The sequence below is a fragment of the Diceros bicornis genome, chromosome 11 (assembly GCF_020826845.1).
Source record: "Diceros bicornis minor isolate mBicDic1 chromosome 11, mDicBic1.mat.cur, whole genome shotgun sequence".
Lineage (NCBI taxonomy): Eukaryota > Metazoa > Chordata > Mammalia > Perissodactyla > Rhinocerotidae > Diceros > Diceros bicornis.
Window position 1 is genome coordinate 16,144,806 of NC_080750.1, and position 24,902 is coordinate 16,169,707.

Here is a 24,902-nt window from a genome sequence, read left to right on the forward strand (position 1 = left end):
TGGTTCGTCTGTTCTAGTGTATCATTTAAGGCCAGTGTTTCCTTATTGATCTTCTGTTTGGATGATCTATCCATTGGTGTAAGTGGAGTGTTAAAGTACTCTACTATTATTGTGTTACTGTCTATTTCTGTTTTTATGTCTGTTAATAATTGCTTTATATATTTAGGTGCACCTACATTGGGTGTGTAGATATTTACAAGTGTTATATCCTCTTGTTGGATGGTTCCCTTGATCATTATGTAATGCCCTTCTTTGTCTCTTTTTACAGTTTTTGTTTTAAAGTCTATTTTGTCTGATATGAGTACTGCTACCCCAGCTTTCTTTTCATTGCCATTTGCATGGAGTATCTTTTTCCATCCCTTCACTTTCAGTTTGTGAGTGTCTTTAGGTCTGAAGTGTGTCTCTTATATGCAGCATATATATGGGTCTTGGTGTTTTATCCAATTAGCCACCCTATGCCTTTTAATTGGGGCATTTAGTCCATGGACATTTAAAGTAGCTATTGATAGGCATGTACTTACTGCCATTTTTTAACTTTTTTTCTCAGTGTTTTAGTAGTCCTTCTCTGTTCCTTTCTCCTTCTATACAGAATTGATGGTCTCTTTAGTTTGACCTCTGTCTGAAAGCTCTACTCTTTAACTCCTCTCCTCCCTCATTTTATGTTTTTGATATCATATCTAACCTCTTTTTTGTGCATTTGTATCCATTGCCCTCTTATCATGGAAATAGATCATTTTTCCTATTTATGGTCTTCTCTTTTGCCCTTAAATCAGTCCCTTTAACATTTCTTGTAGCACTTGTTTCTTGGTGACAAACTCCTTTAATTTTTGCTTGTCTGGGAAATTTTTGATCTCTCCTTCCATTTTGAATGATAATCTTGCTGGGTAGAGTATTCTTGGCTGTAAGTTTTTTCCTTTTAGCACTTTAAATATATCTTGCCACTCTCTTCTAGCCTGTAAAGTTTCTGCTGAGAAGTCAGCTGATAGCCTTATGGGGTTTCCTCTGTATGTAACTTGTCTTTCTCTGGCAGCTTTTAGGATTCTCTCTTTATCTTTAATTCTAGACATTTTGATTATGATGTGTCTTGTTGTTGGCCTCTTTGGATTTATCTTGTTTGGGGCTCTCTGTGCTTCCTGTACCTGGATGTCTGCTTCCTTCCTTAGGTTAGGGAAGTTTTCATCTATTATTTCTTGAAATAGATTCTCTGCCCCTTTGTCTCGCTCTTCTCCTTCCGGGACACCTATAACACGGATGTTAGTGCGCTTGATGTTGTCCCAGAGGTCCCTTAAACTGTCCTCACTCTTTTTAATTCTTTTCTCTTTTACCTTTTCAGCTTCGGTAATTTCTTCTAGTCTTTCGTCCAGCTCGCAGATCCGTTCTTCTGTATCCTCTACTCTGCTTTTGAGTCCCTGTAGTGAATTTTTCATTTCCAGTATTGTATTCTTCATTTCTGATTGGTTCTTTTTTATATCTTCCATTTCTTCGTTCACATTCTCACTGAGTTCATCTATTCTTCTCCCCAGATCAGTGAGCATCCTTAACTCTCTTAGTTTGAACTCCCTGTCAGGTAGGTTGCTCATTTCTGTTTCACTTGGTTCCTTTTCTGGAGTTTTGTCCTGTTCCCTTACTTGTAATGTATTCCTTTGCCTCCTCATTTTGCCTCTTTCCCTGTACTTGTATCTACGTATTAGGTAGGTCAGCTACGTCTCCTGCTCTTGGATAGGTGACCTTATATAAGTGATGCCTTAGGAGTCCTGCAGTATGCTTCCCTCAGTTCTCAGTGTTCCAGGGTGACCCCTATGTGGGCTACGTGTGTCCTTCTCTTGTGGCCTGTTTGCTCTCCCTGTATGCGTCCAGGTAGGCCGAGTTATGCTCCTGGTCAGCTGTTGTAATGCTCAGCTGTTTGTAGTTGTTGTGGGCCCTTCAGTCTCTTTATCAGGTGTGGGAAGCCCCAGCTCAGTTGGCTGCAAGTTCTAATACCACATTTGTGTTGCAGTATTTCTTTTAAGTGAGTAGGCCCCCAGTGTGGCAGGTTGTTAGGCTCAGGGGCTTACAACTGCTATAAGCCTCCAGCCTTTAGGTCTCTTGTCAGCTCTCTGAGGATTGCAGCTAGGTGGGGCTGGCCTCAGGCGCAGGAGCACCCAATTGTTTCAGACTCTGAAAGGTGGGGCAAACCCCCTGTGTGCGTCTTTGAGAAGCACTAGTCTTCTGCAGCTCACAGGCCCTGCTGCCCACAGGTCCACACACACAGTCAACCCAGTCCTGCCCTGTGTATGTGCTCTGACCTCCCGAAGTGGACCCAGTCTCTCCCCGGCAGGAGCCCCACACACTCCACCACTGCCACACGCTCTCCACCCGCTCCTTGTGCACGCCCTGCCCCACTGAAGTCTGCTCAGTTGCCAGCCTGCAGAGAATCCAGTCACCAATCTGTGCAGGCCCACCTGTTGCCTGAGGGCTTGTTGTTGGGTGGGGCCAGTCTCTAGGGTGGGCTGCCTGCCCTGGCTGAGCTGGATTAAATCGGGCTCTAGTGGGTGGGGCAGACCCGGGCTAGCAGGCCCCAGAGAGAACCTCAATGCTGTCTGTGTCAGCATGTCCACACCAGGCCACAACAATGGCCGCCGCCAATGTCCCAGTCCCTGGAGAGGTCTCACCTCTCACTGAGATGCACTCAGGGCCTATCAGGTGAGTCTGTTTTCACCAAAGCACTGTGCACCTTTCTTTCTGGTGATTTTAGGATGCTTTCTGAAATGGGTGAGTTTGCATGCGGGCCCTTTAAGAGCCGGTTTTAATTTCTTTGTGACCAGGTTTTCTTGGGGTACTCCCCAATGTTTTAGTAGCAGGCAAAGTCCGATATTATGCCACTCGTCTCGATTGTGCTGGGTCCACAAAATGCCTACAGCGGGGTGCTACCCGGCTCAGGGCCCTGCGCCTCCAGGGAGGCTGCATACCTTTGGGCTGCTCCCCGGTGGCCATGAAGCTGGTGGCTTGTGAAGGCAGCGTTTTTCCTCTCCAGAAGGGAGTTTCTGCCTCTTCCACCTCAATTAGGATTGTCCTTTGTTGCAGGAGTTCCTCTTATCCAGTTTTCAGTTCTGTCTCAGGGGTAATTTTTCCACGAGTAGTTATAAATTGGCTGTGTCTGCGGGAGGAGGTGAGTTCAGAGTCTGCCTATGCCGCCATCTTGACTTCTCTCCCTCTGGTTGCTTTTAATATTTTCTCTTTATCACTGGTTTTAAGTAATTTGATTATCATGTGCCTTGGTAGTTTTCTTCATATTTCTTATGCTGGTTCATTGATTTTCTTGTGTGTGTGGGTTTATAGTTTTAATCAAATTTGAAAAAAAAAATTTGGCCATTATTTCTTTAATTGTTTAGTCTGTTTCTTGCCTCCCTCCCTCACTGGGGACGCAAAATACACATGTACGTTTGTCCGCTTGAGATTGTCCCAAAGCTCAGTGATGCTGTGTTCATTTTTTTCCTCTTCTCTTTTTTTTCTCCCTTTGTTTTATTTTAAGTAGTCCCTATTGTTATGCCTACCAGTTCACTAACCTTTTTTCCCCCTGAAATGTCTAATCTACTGTTAGTCCTATCCAGTGCATTTTTAAAATTATAGACATTATAGTTTTCTTCTCTAGAAATTTGATTTTTAGCCTTTTTATATTTTCTTCTTCTCTACTTAATGTTTTCAGTGTTTCTTTTATTTGAACTTATGGAATGCATTTACAATAACTGTTTTAGTGTCCTTGTCTACTAATTCTATCATCTGTGTAATTTCTGGATCAGCTTCAATTTATTGACTTTTCTCCTTATTATGGGTTAAAATTCCCTGCTTCTTTGCATGCCTGGCACTTTTTGATTGAATTCCAGAAATTTTGAATTTTACTTTGCTGGGAGGTGGTTTTATTTTTTATATTCAGGTTTGGTCTGGAATATGGTTAAGTTACTTGGAAAAAAATTTTCTTAGGTGGCACCAGGGAGATGTTTTGTCTAGGGTTAATTTTTCCCCACTACTGAGATAAGATCTCTTCCAAGACTCTATCTGATGCCCCGTGAATCATGAGGTTCCACTCTGGCTGTTGGGAGCAGGTACTACTCCTTCTATTCCTTTTGGGTCTCTGGCCTCGTTTTTTTTTTGTTTTGTTTTTCTGGCTTCATTTGGTTTTTCTCACATGTGTGCACTGATAACTGAATATTTGATGGAGACCCTCTATAGATTTCAGGAGTTCTTGCCCTGTATACCTCTTTTATCTCTGCTGCTGTGCCCTGTGATACCTAGCCTCTTTGGCTTCCCCATACTCCTAGCTTCATCTTCTCATCTCAGGGAGACTGTGAGCTCTGCCTAGGTTTCCCCTGCATTGCTGCAACCTGTGACCTTTCTCCAGGCAGTTAGTTGGGTGCAATCATAGGGTTCACCTCATCGGTTTCCCTTCTCTCAACGATCATTGTCCTTCATTGCCTGGTGGCCAGTGTCCTGAGAGTTGGTGTTTCATATATTTTGTCAGTTTTTCCTTTTTTGGTCCGAAAGGTAAATCTTATCTCTTTTACTCCTTGGCCAGGAGCAAAGGTCCCTATTTGGCAGTTTATTAAAGTCCCGTATTTAATGATTTACTTCCAAGCCACAGGGTGGGACATAATTCAGTGTCCCATGTTAAAATTGCTATGTCAGAATTGCATGTATTCTTCAAAGAAATGCTTTGCAGTTTTTTATGTAGGTTTTTTTGTTTTTTCAAGTGTGTTAAGAATGAACTTGCTGGGGGCTGGACCTGTGGCTTAGCAGTTAAGTGCACGTGCTCTGCTACTGGCAGCCTGGGTTCGGATCCCGGGTGCGCACTGACGCACTGCACTGCTTGTCCGGCCGTGCTGAGGTGGCATTCCACATAGAGCAACTAGAAGGATGTGCAACTGTGACATACAACTATCTACTGGGGCTTTGTGGAGAAAAAGGGGAAAAAAAAAAAATAGGAGGAGGATTGGCAATAGATGTTAACTAAGGGCCGGTCTTCTTCTGCCAAAAGAGGAGGATTGGCATGGATGTTAGCTCAGGGCTGATCTTCCTCACAAAAAAAAAAAAAATGAAGTTTCTTCTGGTTTTGACCCAATAGAAAGACCAGTGCTCGAAGGTGAATTGGGATATGAACTGAAGTGGGAAAAATGGGGTAGATTGATTAATCTGAAAATTAGCAGATGTCTGAGAACTCCATTGTACACCGGAGATAGATTTAAAGGTAAGTTTAAAGTCCTGAGATCAAGTTTTCCCTAATTTCCATGGCTGTAGATGGGTAGTAGGGGACTGGGTGGGGATGTGAGTTCTAGAGAATTCTAAGTTGTCTGTAATTTTATCATCTATCTGTCTGTCTGTCTTTTTTGGGGGTCCCCAAGACCACTCTCAGGCTTGGTGACTCACTAGAAGGACTCACTGGACTCAGAAGCTGTTATACTCATGGTTATGATTTATTACAGTGAAAGGGTACAGATTAAAATCAGCAAAAGGAAAAGACGCCTGGGATGAGTCCAGGAAGAACCAGGCACAAGTTTCTAGGTGTCCTTTCCCAATGGAGTCACGTGGGAACACACTTAATTCTCCCCTAAACCATGTGTAACAATATGTGTGAAGTGTTATTCACCAGGGAGGCTCCCCTGAGCCTTGGTGTCCAGGGTTTTATTGCAGGTCAGTCACACAGGTATACAGTACCCTCATGTCTGACCTCACTTCCTTAGATTCCAGCCCTTCCCAGAGCAGAAACAAGTGTTCATAAATCACATTGTCAGGGTAAACTTATCTGGTCAAACTGGTACAGTATAGCCCAAGGCCTCAGGCATACAAAAACATTGTTATCAGGCACAATATTTAAAAGGCCCAGAAATTTCTCTCTCAGAGGCCTGCCAAGGGCCAGTCCTAAAGACTGGCCTTTCTTTGGAATGGGCGTGGTTTAAGCAACCCAGGCCTTCTGAATCAAACCTTTCTTGAACACTATCTCTACTTACTAAACTCCATACTTGATGTGAATTTCATTAGTTTTCCCCTAATGTCCTTTGTCTATTTCGGGATCCCATCTGGGTTATCACATTCCATTTAGTTATCATGTCTCCTTAGGCTTCTCTAGGCTGTCACAGTGTTTCTGATTCTTTTCTTGTTTTTTATAGCCTTGACAGTTTTGAGGTATACTGAGTTTTGTAGAATGCCCCTCAATTTGAGTTTGGCTGATGTTTTTATTATGGTTAGGCTGAGATGATGGGTTTTTGGAGGAAGACCACAGAGGTGAAATGCCATTTTCATCACAGTTTAACAAGGATATAATAATAATTTTGAGCCTTTAATTATCTAATTTAAAAATCCTCCAGCCCCTCATTGAGTACTTAATCAGAATTTAGGCTGATGGAGCCTAAGGAAGCAGAACAGTATCTGGTCAAGTCATGGATTAGGGAAGCTAAAATGAGTCTGTTTTACCAGATTAGAACTTGGAGTGAAAACTCAGTCGGGTTCCTCAGTATGACTCTGCCATTATTCTCATATGCATCTCTTCCTTCCCCAAGATGAACTAAAAGCCAGTATTAGTGGCTCCAAATGGTTCATCCTCATTCATGCTCTTTAGTTGCCTAACTCCTACTCATCTTTCCTGTCCTTGCTTAAATGTCAGATCTTCTAGAAAGCTATGCTTGACCCACTATAACTCTCTAAGGCCTGTTATGTGCTGTTATAGCATCCTGTACAATTTTTGGTCTAGTCTTTAAATTAAATAAGTATTAATGTATTTGTTTAATGTCTGCCTCTCCTTCCAGACTGTTAAACTCTACAGTGTAGACTCCATGTCAGTCTTGTTCATTCTTCATACCTCAATTCTGTATACTTTGTTCCTAAAGCCTGGCTAAGCACCCAAAACATAACAGCCTTTTGTGCTAAGATGAATATATCTGAGTGAATGAGTGAATAAATAAATAAGAGAGTAAATGAATGGATATTTGATATTAAAACCTTTACCAACTATAGCTATAGGAGTCTGACTCTCCTGTTGGCACCTGTAACACATAAGGCCCCATACTTATCAGAAGTTATAAAAGATCACACAGTTAGACAACTTTTACCCTAGGATAGTTAATTTTTGCTGAACCATCTACCACCTAGGTTTGCTCAGGTCTCTGAGACTTGCTTGATCTGTCTCATTAAACTCAGTATATGCCTGAGATAAGTGTCTAATTTCTGTAGGCAACTTCTTCCTCCAGAATTTTCTTGTGGCATCTTTCGGGCCCTGATTCTTAAGTTGGTCCTGTTCCACTAACAATCATACCCCCAGCTATTACATGTAGCACAATTGGCATCCAGGGACAAGCTATGATTATAAGATAAAATCTTTTGTTCTTTTTCTAAATATTGCCCATTAAGACTGTACAGTAAGGATTGTTTTCTAATATCCTTTACTCTTTGTCAGGGCTTTCCTCTTGTACTTGTTGCCCTCAAGCCAAAACATCCATAGCATTTCTCTTTCCCCAACATCTTGGCTCCCTGGCCAGCACTGGTTATTTTTCCCCGTGTGGGAACTAGTCTGTATGTCACGACAGAGTTGGAGCTGCTTAGGAAATTTGCTTACGTGAGTTTGCTCAGCTTTCTAACAGAGAGGGGCCTCCTCTCTTTGCCTCCCATTTAACAAAAATTTGGAGCATCTCTTCAGCCAGTCTTGGCAGGGGAGGGTTTTTCTTTCCATACATGCAAAAACTTTTATTGCCGCGGCTGGCTCAGTAGCGTAGCGGTTAAGTGCCCGCGCTCCACTTTGGCGGCCTGAGGGTTCGCAAGTTCTAGTCCCGGATATGCACCGACACACTGCTTGTCGAGCCATGCTGCAGCAACATCACATATAGAGTAGAGGAAGATGGGCATGGATGTTAGCCCAGGGCCAATCTTCCTCAGCAAAAAAGAAAAGGATTGGCAATGGATGTTAGCTCAGGGCTGATCTTCCTCACACACACACACAAAAAAAACACCACTTTTATGGTCAACTGACCATCAAAGGAGATCAGAGGAAATGGTGTGAATTTATGACCCAAGTATTTGGACAAATCTGGGCTAGAAAATGTCATACAAGACATATGTATAGCCCTTGTACACTTTTACATGTTGGCAACATTTTTCACTAGTTCTGACCACACATGCTGGTTTATTCCTAACTCTCTAACTCTCTCCTCTTTTTCCCACCTCACCTCCTACCAGCCTGTCCCTCTGCCATTTCTACCCCTTCTGCTGCTTTATTTTTAAGATCAAGAGAATCATGCATCTGCCCATTAATTTATTCCTTTACCAAACATCGGGCATCGATAATGTACAAAGTACTATGTTAGGAAGGTCCTGGTGATATATACACATATAACAAAAGAGCCCTTTCATTTGATTATTATTCACTCCTGTCATAGATTCCCAAAGAAGAACAATAAGAACAAAACTCATTTTAAAATTTTTATTATTTAAAACATTTTTTGGGCCTTTTATATGATTTCTTTTAGTTTTGGTGTCTTTGGTCATATATATTACATATGGTTTATTTAAAATTCACTTGAGAACCTTGTGAACATATGCTTCTTTAGCACCTGGGCTGCGGGGCCAATCAATAGAAGTCCCTGTCTCTTTCCTCTGTTCTTGTATTTTTCATTTCCTTTATCTTTTCCCAGTTCTGCTCTGCCATAGTAAGAAAGACAGGGGTTACTGAGCAGTTTCCTTAAATATTCAAAGCATTTTCTGCTGATCAGAGTTAAATTATTTAAGGAATTTGGTAAATTGGAAAAAATATATAATATTTTAATGAGATATGAAGAATTTTCTAGGTGAAACTATATTATTTTCATGATATGAGTTTTTATTTCTTTTATTATTGCTGCTGTTGTGTTTTTTTTTTTCTTATTTAAAAAAGTTTCCATTTTTTAATGAGATTTTTCCTGACTTATTCATCTGGCAAAAGTAAGTAGTTTTTTAAAAGCTCATTTTGGAAATGGTTAACTAATTTTAAGTTGAATTAAGGTGTAAAGTTTTGTGATCTAAGGGAGGCTAATTTAGATAAAAATTTATTATTATATTTATAAGGTTTGACGTCATACATAGCCAGCTCTCTGAGGACAGCTCATAGTAAACTTAGTAAAGTGTGATTGTAATGTAATATTTTAGAAATTGAACTCAGGTTTTAATATAACCATTAAACTGATTATGAAATCTGTACAGTTTGAAATTTGGTTAAAATATTTGTTTTTGGGCCGGCCCCGTGGCTTAGCGGTTAAGTGCGCTCGCTCCACTACTGGCGGCCGGGGTTCGGATCCCGGGCGCGCACCGGCACACCACTTCTCTGGCCATGCTGAGGCCACGTCCCATGTACAGCAACTAGAAGGATGTGCAACTATGACATACAACTATCTACTGGGGCTTTGGGGGAAAAAAAAGAAGGAGGATTGGCAATAGATGTTAGCTCATAGCCAGTCTTCCTCAGCAAAAAGAGGAGGATTAGCACGGATGTTAGCTCAGGGCTGATCTTCCTCACATACACAAAATATATATATATATATTTGTTTTTAAGTTGATCATATTTTTTAGGATATCTTTTTTTTTTACTTGAATAGTTCCTTTCTTCTTTACCTTAATATTTTCCCTTATTAATTAGGAGTTATAGGAACCTCTGTCTCCCATAGCCTTTATAATACGTTTCAGTGAGGTTCTTAATGTGATCTTCTAAAGAGCAACAGAATCACCCAGATCAGTGGCAATTTGCAGTTATTGGCAAAGTTTTGGTGTACCGTTTCTGATATTCTTTCTCATCTGCTTTTTAGCTCCCTGTGCTCTTACCTGTGAAATTGTTAGATATTTTCAATCTAAGCTTGCTTATGCAAAATGGAAGTGAAACAGGAAGAGGGGAAAAGCTGAGTAGAGAGAGAAAGAGAAGGAAAAACCACTTAGTAGAACATTCAGCCCCTCCCGCTGCCCTGTGCAGGGCACTTCTCCATGTTTTTACTTGCCTCACGATCCACCTACTTTTCAGAGTGCTCACATAGTTGTTTTTTGTGTTTTGTCTGAAGTTTTTATTTTTAATAGATTGGGGAGAGAGGCTGTAGATGGTTTATGGCACCACAGTGAAACTGGAACTTTGCCTTGGGTTTTAAAAGACCTCCTTAGAATGTGTTTTTAAAGTATGGGGAAAATATTTTTTGTCTTTTCATTCTGTAAAGCTAATGGCTTTCACTTATTTTCACTTAGCTCTAAGAACACATTTTGAACACTTAACTATTTCCTAATTTTGCTTTGTCTCCATTAAAGAAGCCTCTGGAAATGTATTGATTTTTCTTTTGGATCTTGGAGGTTGGGTTTTCTCAACTTACTTCTTTCTGCATTATGTAGTATCTTTAGTAATTTAGTATGTTTATGGTTTCTAAACAAAATAAATGTCTTTTAAACATCTGAATTGTTAAAAAGCGAGTGTATGGCCCAGCAGAGAATTTGGAACAGGCGCCAACCCACTTGTTAGTGCCTGATTTCTTGTCCTTATATTGGGTCTTGTTAGCATGAAAGAACAAAATGAAAAGTATTCTTTGTTGCAATATTGTCTGTAAAAATAACACTTTCAAAAGAATTTTTGTCCCTGGCAGTGTAAAACTTGGCACCTAGCAAATAAGAGGATCTTGACTCATAAATGTATAAAGACACTGTCACTCCAACCCACTTGTTAGTGCCTGATTTCTTGTCCTTATATTGGGTCTTGTTAGCATGAAAGAACAAAATGAAAAGTGTTCTTTGTTGCAATATTTTCTATAAAAATAACACTTTCAAATGAATTTTTGTCCCTGGCAGTGTAAAACTTGGCACCTAGCAAATAAGAGGATCTTGACTCATAAATGTATAAAGACACTGTCACTCCCTCTGGAGCTACTGGATTCCTCTCTCATAGTAATTCTCCCAATGTCTGCGATCTAGTTCATTAATTTTTATTTCGTCCCCTTGGAACTTGTCCTTAAAAGTTTTTTATGTTTTTTTTTTTACCCTGCTCATCAGGTCTTTTGTCTTCTATGGGTGTGCAGTTTGAGGGGTTTTTTGTTTTTGTTTTCTGGTTTGTATATTAGGTGCTTGTCCAGAAAGTCCTCTAAGATGTTTGTGGGGAGCTTTTCCTTTGGGAAATTTATCTCACTGCTCGTCTGTGCTTGTTTGACAGCTGTTCCTTCACTTCTAACTTTATTATTAATTCAAAAAGTTATAAAGCCATATGTGAGCAGCTGTTCACTGTTTTCATTAGGACAAAATAAGAAAGAAAGGACCCAACTATTATCAAGAGTGATTTACATTAGATTGTAGGAATAATTTTCTGGCAGTTATGATATAGTGTAACTTGTTAAAAAGAGAGTTATAGAATTTTTTTTTTTAAAGAGCATAAAATAGTATTTGTTGAAAGGTGAGAGAAGTTGAAAGATGAAATACTGACTGAAGGTAGGATAGTGAACTAGCTAGTTTTTGAATTCCTGTTCTAGTTCTAGGATTTTATGATGTCATGCTGGTGTTTATTCTTCTCTTACAGACTAACTTTTCCCATGACTTTCTGTGCTTTAAGACTCTTTTGTGCAATAGTAAGCTCTTTAAGTGGATTTCATTTTTGAATTGATATCTTAGCTATAGAAAGACTCATCATTTATTTGGCATTCAGGTGCTAAATTACAATGCAAAACTTCTTTGCCCTTAGTTTAAGAAATGTAGTGATCAGACAAAAAGAAAAAGAGTAGAAAAGTTATGGTAATTAAATATTGCTCATGAAACTGCAAATGTAATGGCTTGGTTGTCCTTTATCTTTTGTCACTAGTCCTTCAAAATACATTCATTGTATTCGTCTTTCAGACATTTAAATAAAATAATTCATTGTATTATCTCATTATCTTTTGTCACTAGTCCTTCAAAATACATTCATTATAATCATCTTTCAGACATTTAAATAAAATAATACCTAGTATTTATTAAATAGTTACCATGTGCCAGGCAAAGTGCAGTTAATTTAATGTGTGCTGTACTGTTTAATTCTCACAATAATCCTGAGAGCTTAGATTTCCTTATCCCCATATGACAGATGAGAAAGAAGCTTAGAGAGATGAAGTAAATTGCCCAAAGTCATACAGTAACTAGAAAATCAGAAAATGTATGAATTTTAAAACGAAGAATATAAAATTGCAAATACATTGTGATCTCAATGAAAACACACAGAGAGATGCATTTGAAAGGGTAAAAGGTACTACACCAAACTATTAACAATGGTTACTTTTAGGTGTTGGGAAAACAGGTAACTCTTATATTGTCCTTCATAATTTCTTATAGGCTGTACTTATTATATATCAGCTATCCTCATAATCATATGAGATGGGAATTGCTATTAATATTTTCACATTTAACACCTTGACACATATGCAACAATTTCTAGATCTCTGTTCTCACCATCTCACATATTTGAGAACTGTAAAGCTATTTTATATTTTTTTCAGTAGTTTTTGTATTAGTTTGTGTGAAGACAGATATTTTATGTCTTTAGACAAAGACTGTCTCTTTTAGGATACTTTTCTTATTCCTCTTTCTAGATTCCAAAGTTTTGAGAACATTATCTCACTCATCTTTGTGCCCTTACCGTGCCTAAGACAAGTCCAGCACATAGAAGACCTTTCTTAAAGTTTATTGAATTTATTTCACTTGTAAATTCTAACCACTGTACAATGATTGGAAACTAATTTCTTAATTTCCACACATTTGTTTTTCTTTTTTAAATGTAAATTTCAGTTATGCAGTTGCCCAAGTTTGAATCCTAGCTGTTACCCTTGATTCCATTTTCTTTTTTACTACCTCGTCTCGAAATCTCATTATCAAGACTCATTGATTTGCTTTATTTAGTATAGTTTAATACAATTTTGATTTATTTTGTTGTTGTTGTTCTCTATAGCCCTACTGCTACTGCTTTGGTGCAGATAATGACCATCTTTCATTTGAATTACTGTAGAAGCCCCTCCCTGCCCCTTCCCAAATTCTAATCCCCACTTTACCTTGTAACCACAGGTCTTCGAGAAATCTGATCATGTCATGTTCCTGATTAAATTGCTCTCATCTGCTCTCAGGATAAAGTCTAAACTTGTTGATGCCTTATGAGTCTTCAAGGTCTGATTGCTCCCTATGTTGCTAACCTCCTTTGTTTCTACTCCTCTCCTGGCTTTCTAAATTCTAGCCATACTGAATTACTTTTAGTTCTCCTAATTTATCATGCTTTTTTTTCCCTCTCTCTTCTCCATGGCATTTACTGTTACTTTCAGCTGGCTAATTCCTCTGTGTTCATCAGATCCCACCTCAAATATGACTTCTGAAAAGCTTTTTCTGACCGTCCACTGAAACTTTGTGACTACTCTTTTAGCATATACCATGCTATATAGTAATTGCTGAATTATGGAAATACACCTTTTTAAGGAAATACTCTATCAGGTCAAAAGCTCAATATGCACAGGAACTGTTTTGTCCCCAGGAACCAGCATAGTATGAAATAGGCATTTAGTCAGTGTTTGTCTGATTGATGTTTCTGCAGATGACCTTGCCTCATATTTTCCTGAGCTGCTAGAGACTTTCTGACATAACTCTCTCAACTTCCTGTTTTCCCACCAATCTTAAACTTTTTTTTTTTTAATCTTTATTCTTTTGCTCTCCTTTCCTGCCACTGCTTAGGAAGATAAGTACTTTAGCTAAAATATAAAGTGGAAAATATAAATGCAGTAGCAGTAGAGGGGTATTAACTATCTTTCAAGAAGTTTAGTGGTGAGAGAGAAGGAGCTATGATATAACATTAGGTAGAAACAATATCAAAGTAAGGTTGTTTTGAAGAATAGGGAGAAATAGAAATATTTGTAGGCCAAGGAAAGACTACAGTGAAGAATATATTTAAGGCAGGAATAGAGGAAAGACAACTGATGAAGCAAGAGCCCCAAATGTCAGGAGATAGATAAGGGACAAGGGCATGACAACTCTGCTGCACTTCTGCCTACAGAGGACTGGTTATACCAGTGACAGTCACCCTTTGTGGTAAACAGTCACTTTGATCCTCCTGATGATAGATGGATGTTTTTAGGGCTATAAGCTCATGTGCACTTAACTTTAATTTTAATTTTATTAATTGATGAAATCAGAAGTCAGAAAAAAAAGAAAAAAGAAAGGCAAAATAAAACCCAAGGCTGCTGATGTTGCAGGGAAACTTACACATGTATGGTTCATGCCGTTAAAATAGATAAAGTGGTTGGGATAGGAAACTGGCATTATGCATCAAAAGACCTAAAAATGTTTGTGCCTTTTAATCCAATAATCTTCTTAAAATAAATCCCATGAAGACAATTTAGGAAAAAAAGAATTAAATCTGATCTCAGGATCATGGTTCATAATATAGCATTCTCCTTGTTCTGTGGACAAAAAACAAAACAAAATCTCCCCAAAAAGCGATGCAAATTAATTTGGAAAAAGTAATTTTTTCTTGTTATTAACAAACAAAACCCCTCTCTTTTTTGGATTTGTTTTCTGGCTTTTCTTCCTCTTTCTTTTCCTCTTGCCTCTTAAATGTGGATGGTGCCCAAGGATCTGCCTTCACCCATATCTCTCTTCTCATGGTTGGCAATTTTAATAAATCTCTTAGTTTCTCTGAAATTTAAAATTCCAGTCCTATCCTCTTCCCAGAGCTCCATTTGTGATGCTTGCATTCCAACTGCTCACTTTTCATTTTTTGAATATCCTGTCCTATATTCCAACTCTCTATATCCCAAAAAATCTATCATTTATTTTCCCTCCAAAGATCATTTTTCTGTAGTCTATATTCCATCAAAATCCATCTTGAAATCTTTACTTTTAAATTCTCTGTCTTCCTTACTCTACTCTCAAAACCCTCACTTGTAGACCTGCAGTATCTTTCTGGTGTGTCTTCATCATTGGCATGTGGTGACCCTAGTTTTAAGCTTGTTTTTTTTTTTTTTAAGGATGTTTGTGATAGGTCCTTAATTGGTCTCCCTACACTTTCTGTCCTCTCTAATGAATCTTGTCAGAGAAGTCTTCCTGAAGCACAGATCTGACCATATTTTCTAGATTAAAAACCTTCAAAGACGTCTTATTATGAACAAAGAGTTTCTTGAACTCCATTTAGTCTTTAGCGTCCTCCACTCTGTGTTTCAACTTATGTTTTTTTTAATTTCCCTCCCTCAAATCTTTTTTCTCTCATCTTCTTCATACTTCCTTATGAGCCTTTTAGTAATTTTTTGGCCTCTACCTGACCATTTCCCTATTTTCACATTTCCAGATCTCATCCATACTTCAAGAGTTGGCTTTCAGATTTGCCTTCCAGCTGGAAGTAATCCTTTCTTCCTAGGAACTCCCAAAGGCTTTTTCTGTTTCTTTGTTATTGTGCTTAATATCCTTTCCATTATACTATAGTTATTTACGTGCATGTTATTGGTAGTTAAGTTCATTAAAGTCTGGATTTATGTCTCGTTCTTGTTCTTCTATTTCTTGTGTACATAATCTGGTATGTAGTTCTTAATGTGTATTTCTTAAGTAAGTAAGATGTAAAGAGCTATCTTGTTTTGGGGGTATTTCTTAGTTGAGAAAAAGTAACAAAATTTTGAGGATACTTTATTAATATACTAAAGACAGAAAAGATATGTTCCATAAGGACCTACAGAAATATATTTGGAAGTAATTTTGCTAAAAAAGAAATATCGATATATAGGTGAGACCTTGGATCACTGATTCAAACCATTTTCAGACAGATGAAATGTAATTTTTAAACCCATCTAGAATAGAAGGTAGACTTAACAGTATATTCAATCATTTAAACAGTTATTTATACAAGACTTGCAAGCAGAAACATTTTGTTTTTCTTTAATATTTCTATAAATGCAGTTCGCATTTTATGTACTCTTAATTTACTTCTGATATTGTTGGAATTTTTTTTAGGATCTTCTTAATTCTTAAATGATTCTGTTCCCCTTCTTGCACTTCTTTGTTGATTTTTTTTTTTATTCATTTGTTTTCCTTGGCAAAACTCATGTTTAGAAAATGTTTTGTTTTGCAGGTATCCTGGTCAGATATAGGAGGAGTGGAAAATATCAAACTGAAATTGAAACAGGCTGTGGAATGGCCCTTGAAACATCCAGAGTCTTTCACCCGAATGGGTATCCAGCCACCTAAAGGAGTTCTTCTGTATGGGCCACCTGGATGCTCTAAAACAATGATTGCAAAGGCTTTGGCCAATGAGAGTGGACTGAATTTCCTAGCTATAAAGGTAGACTGTTAAATTTTTTAATTGCTACTGTCTTCTAGCCCCTTTACCACCCATACTCTGATTCCTACCCTTAGGAGAACAGGAAAAGGCATCTTAAGGAGCAGTTGATATTTATTTGAGGCTGATGGCAGTATGATATAGGCAGATGAGAGATAAATTAGTGGGTGTGATCAGCAAATCATGGTAGACAATAGAAGACTGCTTTATTTAGTTTCTTGATTCTCAGTATTTCTTACACCGTCTGTGTAATAGAAACCAGTCTTCTTTGGTTTTTACATTTTTTAATTGTACTAATCACTTTTGCTTAAAGAAGACTTAATTATAAATATGATTGAGAATTTAATATTTACATACATAGAATTTTCAAAGAAACCAGATACTTTATACAGTAAAACTAAATTCCTTAAACATACTTTTCCAGTCACGGAGTATATATACATTGTTTATATTCTAAAACAAACACACACACATGCACACACACACATATTTTATTTGTTCAATGCCCTGCCCTATTACTTGGGATAGATAATCTTACTTGATATGTAGTTTTACTTTACTTTAGGACCAGATATTAGTTTTATTATTAATTTTTATGTAACGTGATTATATATCCAGTTATTAAACATACATATATAAAACCTTAAATCCATCTCTATGTACTTGATCACAAAAATATGTACTTAAATATCAATTTCATTTCACAACAGGCACATGATAATCTGTTTTGATATATCAGGGAATTTTTCTCATAGCAAAGTATGTTTTCTGTCTTTGAACATTGAAATCACTGGCAGTTTGAAAGCATAAAACTTATTTCGACGTACATTGTCAGTTTTTTGCTTTACTTAAAATTTTTGTGGAATGATATTTAGGTGTATTTAGGCTACTTGCTTTTTAAGAATCAGCATCTTCAAAATCACTAGTGTTTGCCCGTTATTGATTATCTTGTGGAAGATATTGGATAGTGAAGATATGGGGAGAGGACCATTTTCACTATGAACAGTTATGCTGAATCACAACCACAGTTTTAAAGGTTGCAGTTTTAAATGTTGGAGTAATGAGTGATTTTGAAATTTCCAGAGACTTCTTGATTTCTCTTTGATCCCTGTCCTCTTATCTTATGGTAATGAAGTGGCCATTTTTCTGGCATTACCTTCTCATCTTCCGGTTATCTCCATTTTTCTATGCCTACCTTGTATATTCCACAATTATATATTCATAATCTTTGAATTTTTCCTGTCTACTGGAAATCTGAAACTTATTTGATGAGGACTTAGCTTACAGTTATTTACACTTGAATCTCAAGGAAGAGCACATATATTTTCTTACAAACTAGCATCTCACTCGTTTGTGATCTAAGATAACAGTTCCAGATGCTACCAGGACTGCTTTCTGGACTATCCTAGGATTACTTAGAAATATATTTATTACTGTTTTTGAATATGAAACCTTTCATGACTTTAGACAGTTTTACTTTTGTCTTTTTTCACTGTGAGAAAATGATGAAAAGGTTCTTTGGAAGGTTTATCTTGGGTGCTGTTCATGTAAGATAACCAACCATGTGTTAACTTATTTGAGCTTTTTCATTAAGTTTTTAATTCTTTTAGGTCACACACACAAAAGATAAATGATGTTAAGAAACTTTCTTAATCGAGTTCATACTTGCTTAGAGATTATTACGTGTTCTACTTAATAATTTTTATTTAATGTGGATTTTTATTCAAGATAGAATTTAGTGTAGTTTGACAGGATTATTCAATTTTTGAATCTGAGTGGAGGATATATTTAATGGACAATGGGTGTTTACGATTCTTTCAACTTTTCTATATGTTTAAAAATTTTCAAAAGAAAAAGTTGGGAACATGAAAAAATAATTTGCTTTTCTCTACGTTTTCATTGGTCCTTTCATCTTGCTCTGACTAATGCTTGGCAGAAGAGTTAAAATAGCTATATGATACAGCTTATATATGAGGAAATGAAGTCAAAGAAGTTAGGAATTCATATTGTATTCTTTCTAGTTTTATCTTTCTATAAAGAAAAAGTTGCCTTTTGGTTCCAACATGACATTTTTTTTCTAAGGGATTTAAGTGTTATAATTAAATTTGAGCTTTTTGAAATGTATTACACATTTTGAAAGTCATCAGAAAAAAGTAGATAGACACTGGAATTTCTAGCCAGTTGGGAAACACAAGTATTTTAGATGTGTTGAAAGGAGAAACTCCCTAACACTTTTTGTGATGGTAATTACCTTTAATTCCCAAGATAAAGAATTTAAAGACTGAACATTTCTTTCTCGTTTATGAAAGAACCCTTAGTTTCTCTTGTGTGTCTTTTCTAAACAGTGATTAAAAGATATCTACTCTACTCAGAGTTAAGACTTCACTTTCGCTTGTGTGGGCTCTTAATATCCTTTGGCATTTGTATGTGTTTTTGTGCAGACTGTAGCACTTGACATATGCTTAAGTTTAGTTTGTCATCTGAGTCAATTACGTCAAAATATTTTCCAGTTGAAATTTCCTCTCTGCTTTTGTCTGGAGTGCTACAATAGATTAATTACCTTTGTATAGCTGGGCTGCTTTGCTTTATGAAGAACTGTTACTGATTCTGGAAGAAGGGTGGTTAGGCCTCTGACAGGGATTTTCAGCAAGTCTTTTATTAGCTGTATTGGTGAATACAAGAATATAATGAACTTAGTATATCCTTGATTTTGGGGGGATATTTTCATCTGATACTTGTCTCAGAGAGGAATTGTACAAAATACATCCCATTTTCAGGAAAGTCTGTATTTTAATCAAAGCTGTGCATAATTTAAAGTAATTACTATTCTTCATTTGACTAGATCCCCTGCTATTCTGTTAAGTTCTAGTAAGTACCAAGTTCATCTTTAAGCTTTTGTTTTTCAATTATGTAGGCTAGTCTATAAATCATAGAGTTTCCATTTTGCATGGAAAACTGCACAGATACCTTTTTTATATACCAAATACTTTAAGTTTGGTTTCTAGGATTACAAATAAGGATAATGATGCTTAAGAACATTAAGTGACTTCTCCACGGTCAAAGTAGTGGTGATGGAACTGAAATTTGATCTCAGGACTTTCTGACTCCAGAGTATTATACGATCTTCCATTTTCCTTTTTTTTAAATAAATCTAGTGTCTCGTGCTTTTTTCATTAATTGCACCGGATTACTGGAGAAAGTAATTCAGGCAGTTTCTATAGGGCAGGTTTAGAGAAGTAGAAAGATGTTTCTGGGACCCAGTTTAAAAAATAATTTTGGTTCTCTAGGACAGAGAAATCTGAGAAAAATAGCATGGCTTTGGAGTGAAACTTGGTTGAGTTAATAAGAAAGAGTAATCACTGCCAAAGAAACAGGAACCTAATGAATAAAATAGAAGTGCTTGGAAAAAGACTAAGTGGTTGAATAATGTGGAGCTTGAAATTTACCTATTACTATATAACTTGTGCCCTTGAGATTGAGTGTGTTACAGTGAAAAGAACACTAAGCTAGGACTCAGATAGCTTTGGTTTGTTTCCTAACCGTAGCAGTTTGTAGCTCTGTAACCTTAAACAAGTTCTCTCAGTCTCAGTGTTTTCATCTGTATGGGCTTTTTGAGACGACTGTATTTAAAAGGTAAGTGAAAAAGTTTTGGAGGGCATAACTACCCAACGCCTTAAGTGTGGGCTGCCTATAATTATGACTTCCTTCCAAAGAGTTGAATATGGAAAGAGCTACTTTACAGTGGAGAAACCTGACAAACACTACCTCAGCCCAGATGATCAAGGTTAACATCTTCAGTGATTAGTCATGTTCATAGTATGTACCCTTGCATAATGTGATGAGAACAGCACTTTATTTCTGTGATCTTCCTCCCAAACACTCATAATCCATGTCTAACCATGAGGAAAATATCAGGCAAACTCAAATTGAAGGACAGTCTATAAAATACCTCACCAGTACTCCTGAAACTGTCAAGGTCTTCAAAAACAAGGAAAGTCTGAGAAACTGTCACAGCCAAGAGGAGCCCAAGGAGACATGACAGCTAAATAATAATGTTATGGTTTCCTAGATGGGATCTTGGAATAGGAAAAGGACATTAGGTAAAAACTAAGGAAATCTGAATAAATTGTGGACTATAATTAATAATAATGTATCAATATTGGTTCATTAATTGTGACAAGTGTACTATACTAATAATATATGATATTAATAATAGGGGAATATGGGAACTCTTTGTACTATATGGGAGCTCTTTATATTATCTGCTCAGTTCTTCTGTAAATCTTAAACTTTATCCCCCCAAAAAGTCTATTAATTAAATAAAAAAGTTTTAAGGTCAATATCACAGATCTAGGCATATTATAGACATTCAATGAATGTAACTGAAGTTAAACAAGGCCGGCTCAGAGTTCTATCTTGCACTGTACAGGATGAGTGGAATGAAGGGAAGGAGAAGAATCATGCAGCAGATTGTCAGTTCCTTGGGTGAGGGCTTTGGAGGAGACCTTCTTTCCTTCCTATTCATCATCCCCCATTCAAGGTGATAGTGGAAAGTTACTGAGAAAAGCCCTGAGGGGAAGTTGGCTGGGGAACCTGGGTTTGGGGCTGCCCTGAGCTTGCCTGTTTCACTGCAGTTCTCAGTTGAAACCTATAAAGGTATGTTGGTTCTGGCCCTAGACCCAGACCCCAACATTATAAAGAATACTTTCTTTTAGTGTTTTGGTTGTTTTTTCTTTCACCTAGGGTACAGCTTCTAATTTAGAGTCTTACCAGGAACTGTGTCCGGTTTCATGCCTTTTGTGGACCCTAACTCTTTATTCTCTTCTATAGGTTTATTGCCATTTGAGCTTATCAAGAGTATGAAACCTTTTGGGTTTCTATTTAATTTCTTTTAGGTTTTTTATTTTTTCTTCAAAAATTCCCTCGACTTCTCCAAATAGGACTGTCTTATGTGACCTATACGCTTAAATTGGCAGTTATTAGCGTTGATATTAAATAAAGGCATATACTTAGTTTTATCACTGTTTGAATGGCTATTAGGGAATAACTAATAGTAATTTATTATTCTTAGGACAAACAGAATAGTTAATGTGCCATTGTCAGTATCACAAATCCAATCTATATAGACCTTAGATTAGATTTACTTAAATTTGACATTGTTTATACACTGTATATAAGCTGACATTTACAGTCAAGACATCATAAGTTAAAACTGTGTATATTAATTATTTTTTTGAGTTGGGCTTGTATCAGTTGATAAAGCTGCTATATAAAAAAGGTGTTTTGACATGAAAATATTCTATAGTATTTGGCTAAAAGCAAAAAATGACATTAATATGAAGTATAAGAACAAAGCCTTTAGCATTTGGAATCTAAGAAGACCTAGAGAGATTTAGAAAGAGGATGCTTTTAGACTTCTAAGAAGTTTACTTAGTAATAGAGAGAAAGAAAATTTTATTATTGGATTGGTTTAATTGTTTATTCATGGATTCCAGGTGAGATAAGTTATTTTTTCCTTCTTTTATATCTTTTCTGAATGAAATTTAATTAGAGTTGAAATAAGTATTACAACTTCATGTCTATAACACTTTAAAAAATAATTGTAAATGTTTTACAAATGCAGCAATACCTCTGAAATATATATTAAGCATTATCTGTGTGTCTGGCACTGTATGTGGTAAACAAAGATGCATTAGATGGGCTCCTGGCTGTCTATAAACTCATAATTTAGTGAGAGAAATCTTTGACTAAACAAGTGGTATAATGAAATGGGTAACATTTAGTATCTTGATGGTTAATTGTATGTGAAAAATGAGAAAGAAAGGGAGAAGTCAAAGGTGATTAAAATTTTTACTTTCAGTGACTGGCAGATGGAAATACCTTAGCTTGTAGCTCAGGAATCAGCAGTCTTCCCCATGATTCTGCATAGTAGTCAGTAAAGGAGATTGAGAGTGACAAGAGTGGTCAGTGATAATATAAGGGGTTTTCATGGGCGTGTGTACATGCATACTGTACAGCTAGCTTAATTGTAGTCAGCCTGGTGCCCACAGTGTAAGTTCTGAAGAAATGTGTCATTTTTTTTTTTTCCTGAATGAATGATTGTGGGGAAGGTTTGTATTATACTTGTTGAGAGGAACAGCTTGAATTCTGTTCCCTTCCCTGTGAGCCCCTCTCACTTTTTAGGGTTTTTACTTGCCTGAGGCATTTCTTGCCTAGTGCAGAATGCCTGTTTTCAACTCTTTGAAGTGCTTTCCCAAAATGGCCTTCTGTATGTGCTGATGTTGTATTTTTTATTAATTTTCAAGATCCTTTACTCACATTACATATGTGTAATTCTATCTCATGTGAGTTTGGGTTTTTATGAACATATTCCATAACATTTAACCATAGTTAACACTTAGGTTAACTTGCCTTCCCTAGACATTTTAGAACTTATAAAAACTTGATTTGAATTGTAATAGCCAAAAGCAACAAGCAGGTGTTGGACACATTTAAAAAGCCCTTGGGAAGACTAGAAAAAAACCCAGTAGTGATTAAAGGGGTAAAATTGCAAGAGCAGGAGGTGTAAATATTGTACTTGAATTTGTGACTGATATGGTGTAAAATAATGAAACACAGTAAAAGATAAGTCAGGTTTGGTTCTCACTAGATTAATAGAACAGCTGGACAAATATTTTTACGTGTATTTATATTATTTTTGTTGTTTTGTAAACTTGAACACTGAAACATTGGCCATGGAAACATTAAAAATAGCACTACCCCAAAATAAGCCAATTTATGTCACTTAACTTATTTTTGGTAGTTTTTCTTGATCACCCTTATCAGGGAAGCACATGCTATCCAAGCAGGTGAAATGTGGCAGGACTAACATACAATAGTTATTTGGTAAGTAAAAATGGAAAAGAAATAACCTTATCTAGTCTCATCAACCTTATCTATTCTAGGGATTTATGTATTACTTTTTTAAAAAGTTAAAAAACTTAGGAGCTGGGCCAGCCCCGGTGGCCTAGTGGTTAAGTTCGGTGTGCTCCGCTTCGGTGGCCCAGGTTTGGTTCCCAGGCGCAGACTTACACCACTCGTCTGTCATGCTGTGGTGGCGGCTCCCATACACAAAGAGAAAGATTGGTGACAGATGTTAGTTACCACAGGGTAAATCTTCCTCAGCAAAAAAACAGAAACAAAAAAACTCAAGAGCAAATGTGGGACTCGTAGACCATACTATGTACCTAATCCTTATAGTTAGATATAAATGATCTCTTTTTTGTAATGGGTATCAGTAAAATTCTTGTTTTCAAATTAACCCATGCTGGTAGCTATTTTTTGAGAATTAAACTTTGCCCTTGCCGCTTGATTTGTTCCCACAAATATCTTTGAATTTGAATTGCTGGTAGCATGTAAAATCTTAAGGAGATATTTTCTTTTTTCTTTTCCTTTTTAAGGATTTTTAAGGAGAAAACAGAGGACATCATAATTTTCAGAAAGAGTAATGGTCTGGGATGGAAAATCCTGCATTCTTATCATTTCTGCCATTTAATTTTTCTAGGACTTGTGGCATTTCACTCAACTTCTTTGCACTTTGTTTAGACTAAATGACTCCTAAAGCCTTTCTACTGTTAATATTCTATGAGTATCTCACCTAATGCTTATAATCTAATCTCTTGCTTATCCTTTGTGCCTGTTGATGGCTAAACATTTGGGGCATTTCCTCTAGTTGTCAGGTATGAAGATTAAGAGACTTGAATCCCAGTTCTGCCATTTATTACTAAGCTGTGTGACTTTGTGCAAATGACTTAACCTTTTTTCACTTCATATTTTTTCTGTAAAGTTATATGTATCCTCCTCAGAGGATTGTTGTGAGCAGTAAAGGGGATAATACATATCAAGCATTTAACATGATTTCATAAAATTAGCTGATAGTAGTTGCTGCTTTCTTCTATTTTTAAGAATTGGATGAAAATTTGACCTCAAATGGAACAAAAAAGTATAGTAGCACAGCTTATGATCCCTTAAGTTTTCTCTTAGTGTTAGAATAAAATGTAGTATATAACTGTGAATTTAATCTTTTGCAACTCTGTACTAGAATACAGTGATTTTTTGGCGGTTTGAACTTGCAACTCAAAATAACCTTCCTTGGTGATGATATTGCCTTGACTTCTTATAGAGTTCTGGACCTAGTAACATATCAGTTCAGCTGCTGGGTTGCATTTTGCAGGCCAGTCATGTAGGTGAAATTCATCAGCATGTAATTCTGTACAAAGTCACATGTTCTCTAGGGTCCTACAGAAAGAAGTCTTTTCATTACTGCCCTGACTTGTTAGTAATAGTTGACTTGAATTATTCCAATCCAGATTTTCTTCACCGTGCTAAATTCTTACATTAGATTTTCAAATGTTTGTTTTTTTTTCTTTTTCTTTTGTTTTATATTTGGAGAAAAGGCATTGTTTCTTGTCTGTAGGTTTCCTATAGCCCATCTCTATGCGTAGTGGAATGATCTTTTGCTGTTGAGGCTATATGCCATGTTTTCATATTTTCAACAAAATATCAAGTCAGTTTGCCTATGCATCAGATATTTAAAACATATTAATCTTTCTGTTATCAGTAGCAGGATATTGATATT

General features: G+C 36.8%; 1 protein-coding gene across 5 annotated transcripts in view; it reads left to right on the forward strand.

The window, feature by feature from the left end:
- AFG2A (AFG2 AAA ATPase homolog A) overlaps positions 1 to 24,902 on the forward strand; it is a 326,176-nt gene that overhangs the window by 54,286 nt on the left and 246,988 nt on the right. For all 5 annotated transcript variants that reach the window (XM_058550013.1, XM_058550015.1, XM_058550011.1 and 2 more), the window contains one exon: positions 16,079 to 16,288. In XM_058550013.1, coding sequence (XP_058405996.1) covers positions 16,079 to 16,288 — 210 coding nt within the window. The remainder of the gene's footprint in view (positions 1 to 16,078; positions 16,289 to 24,902) is intronic.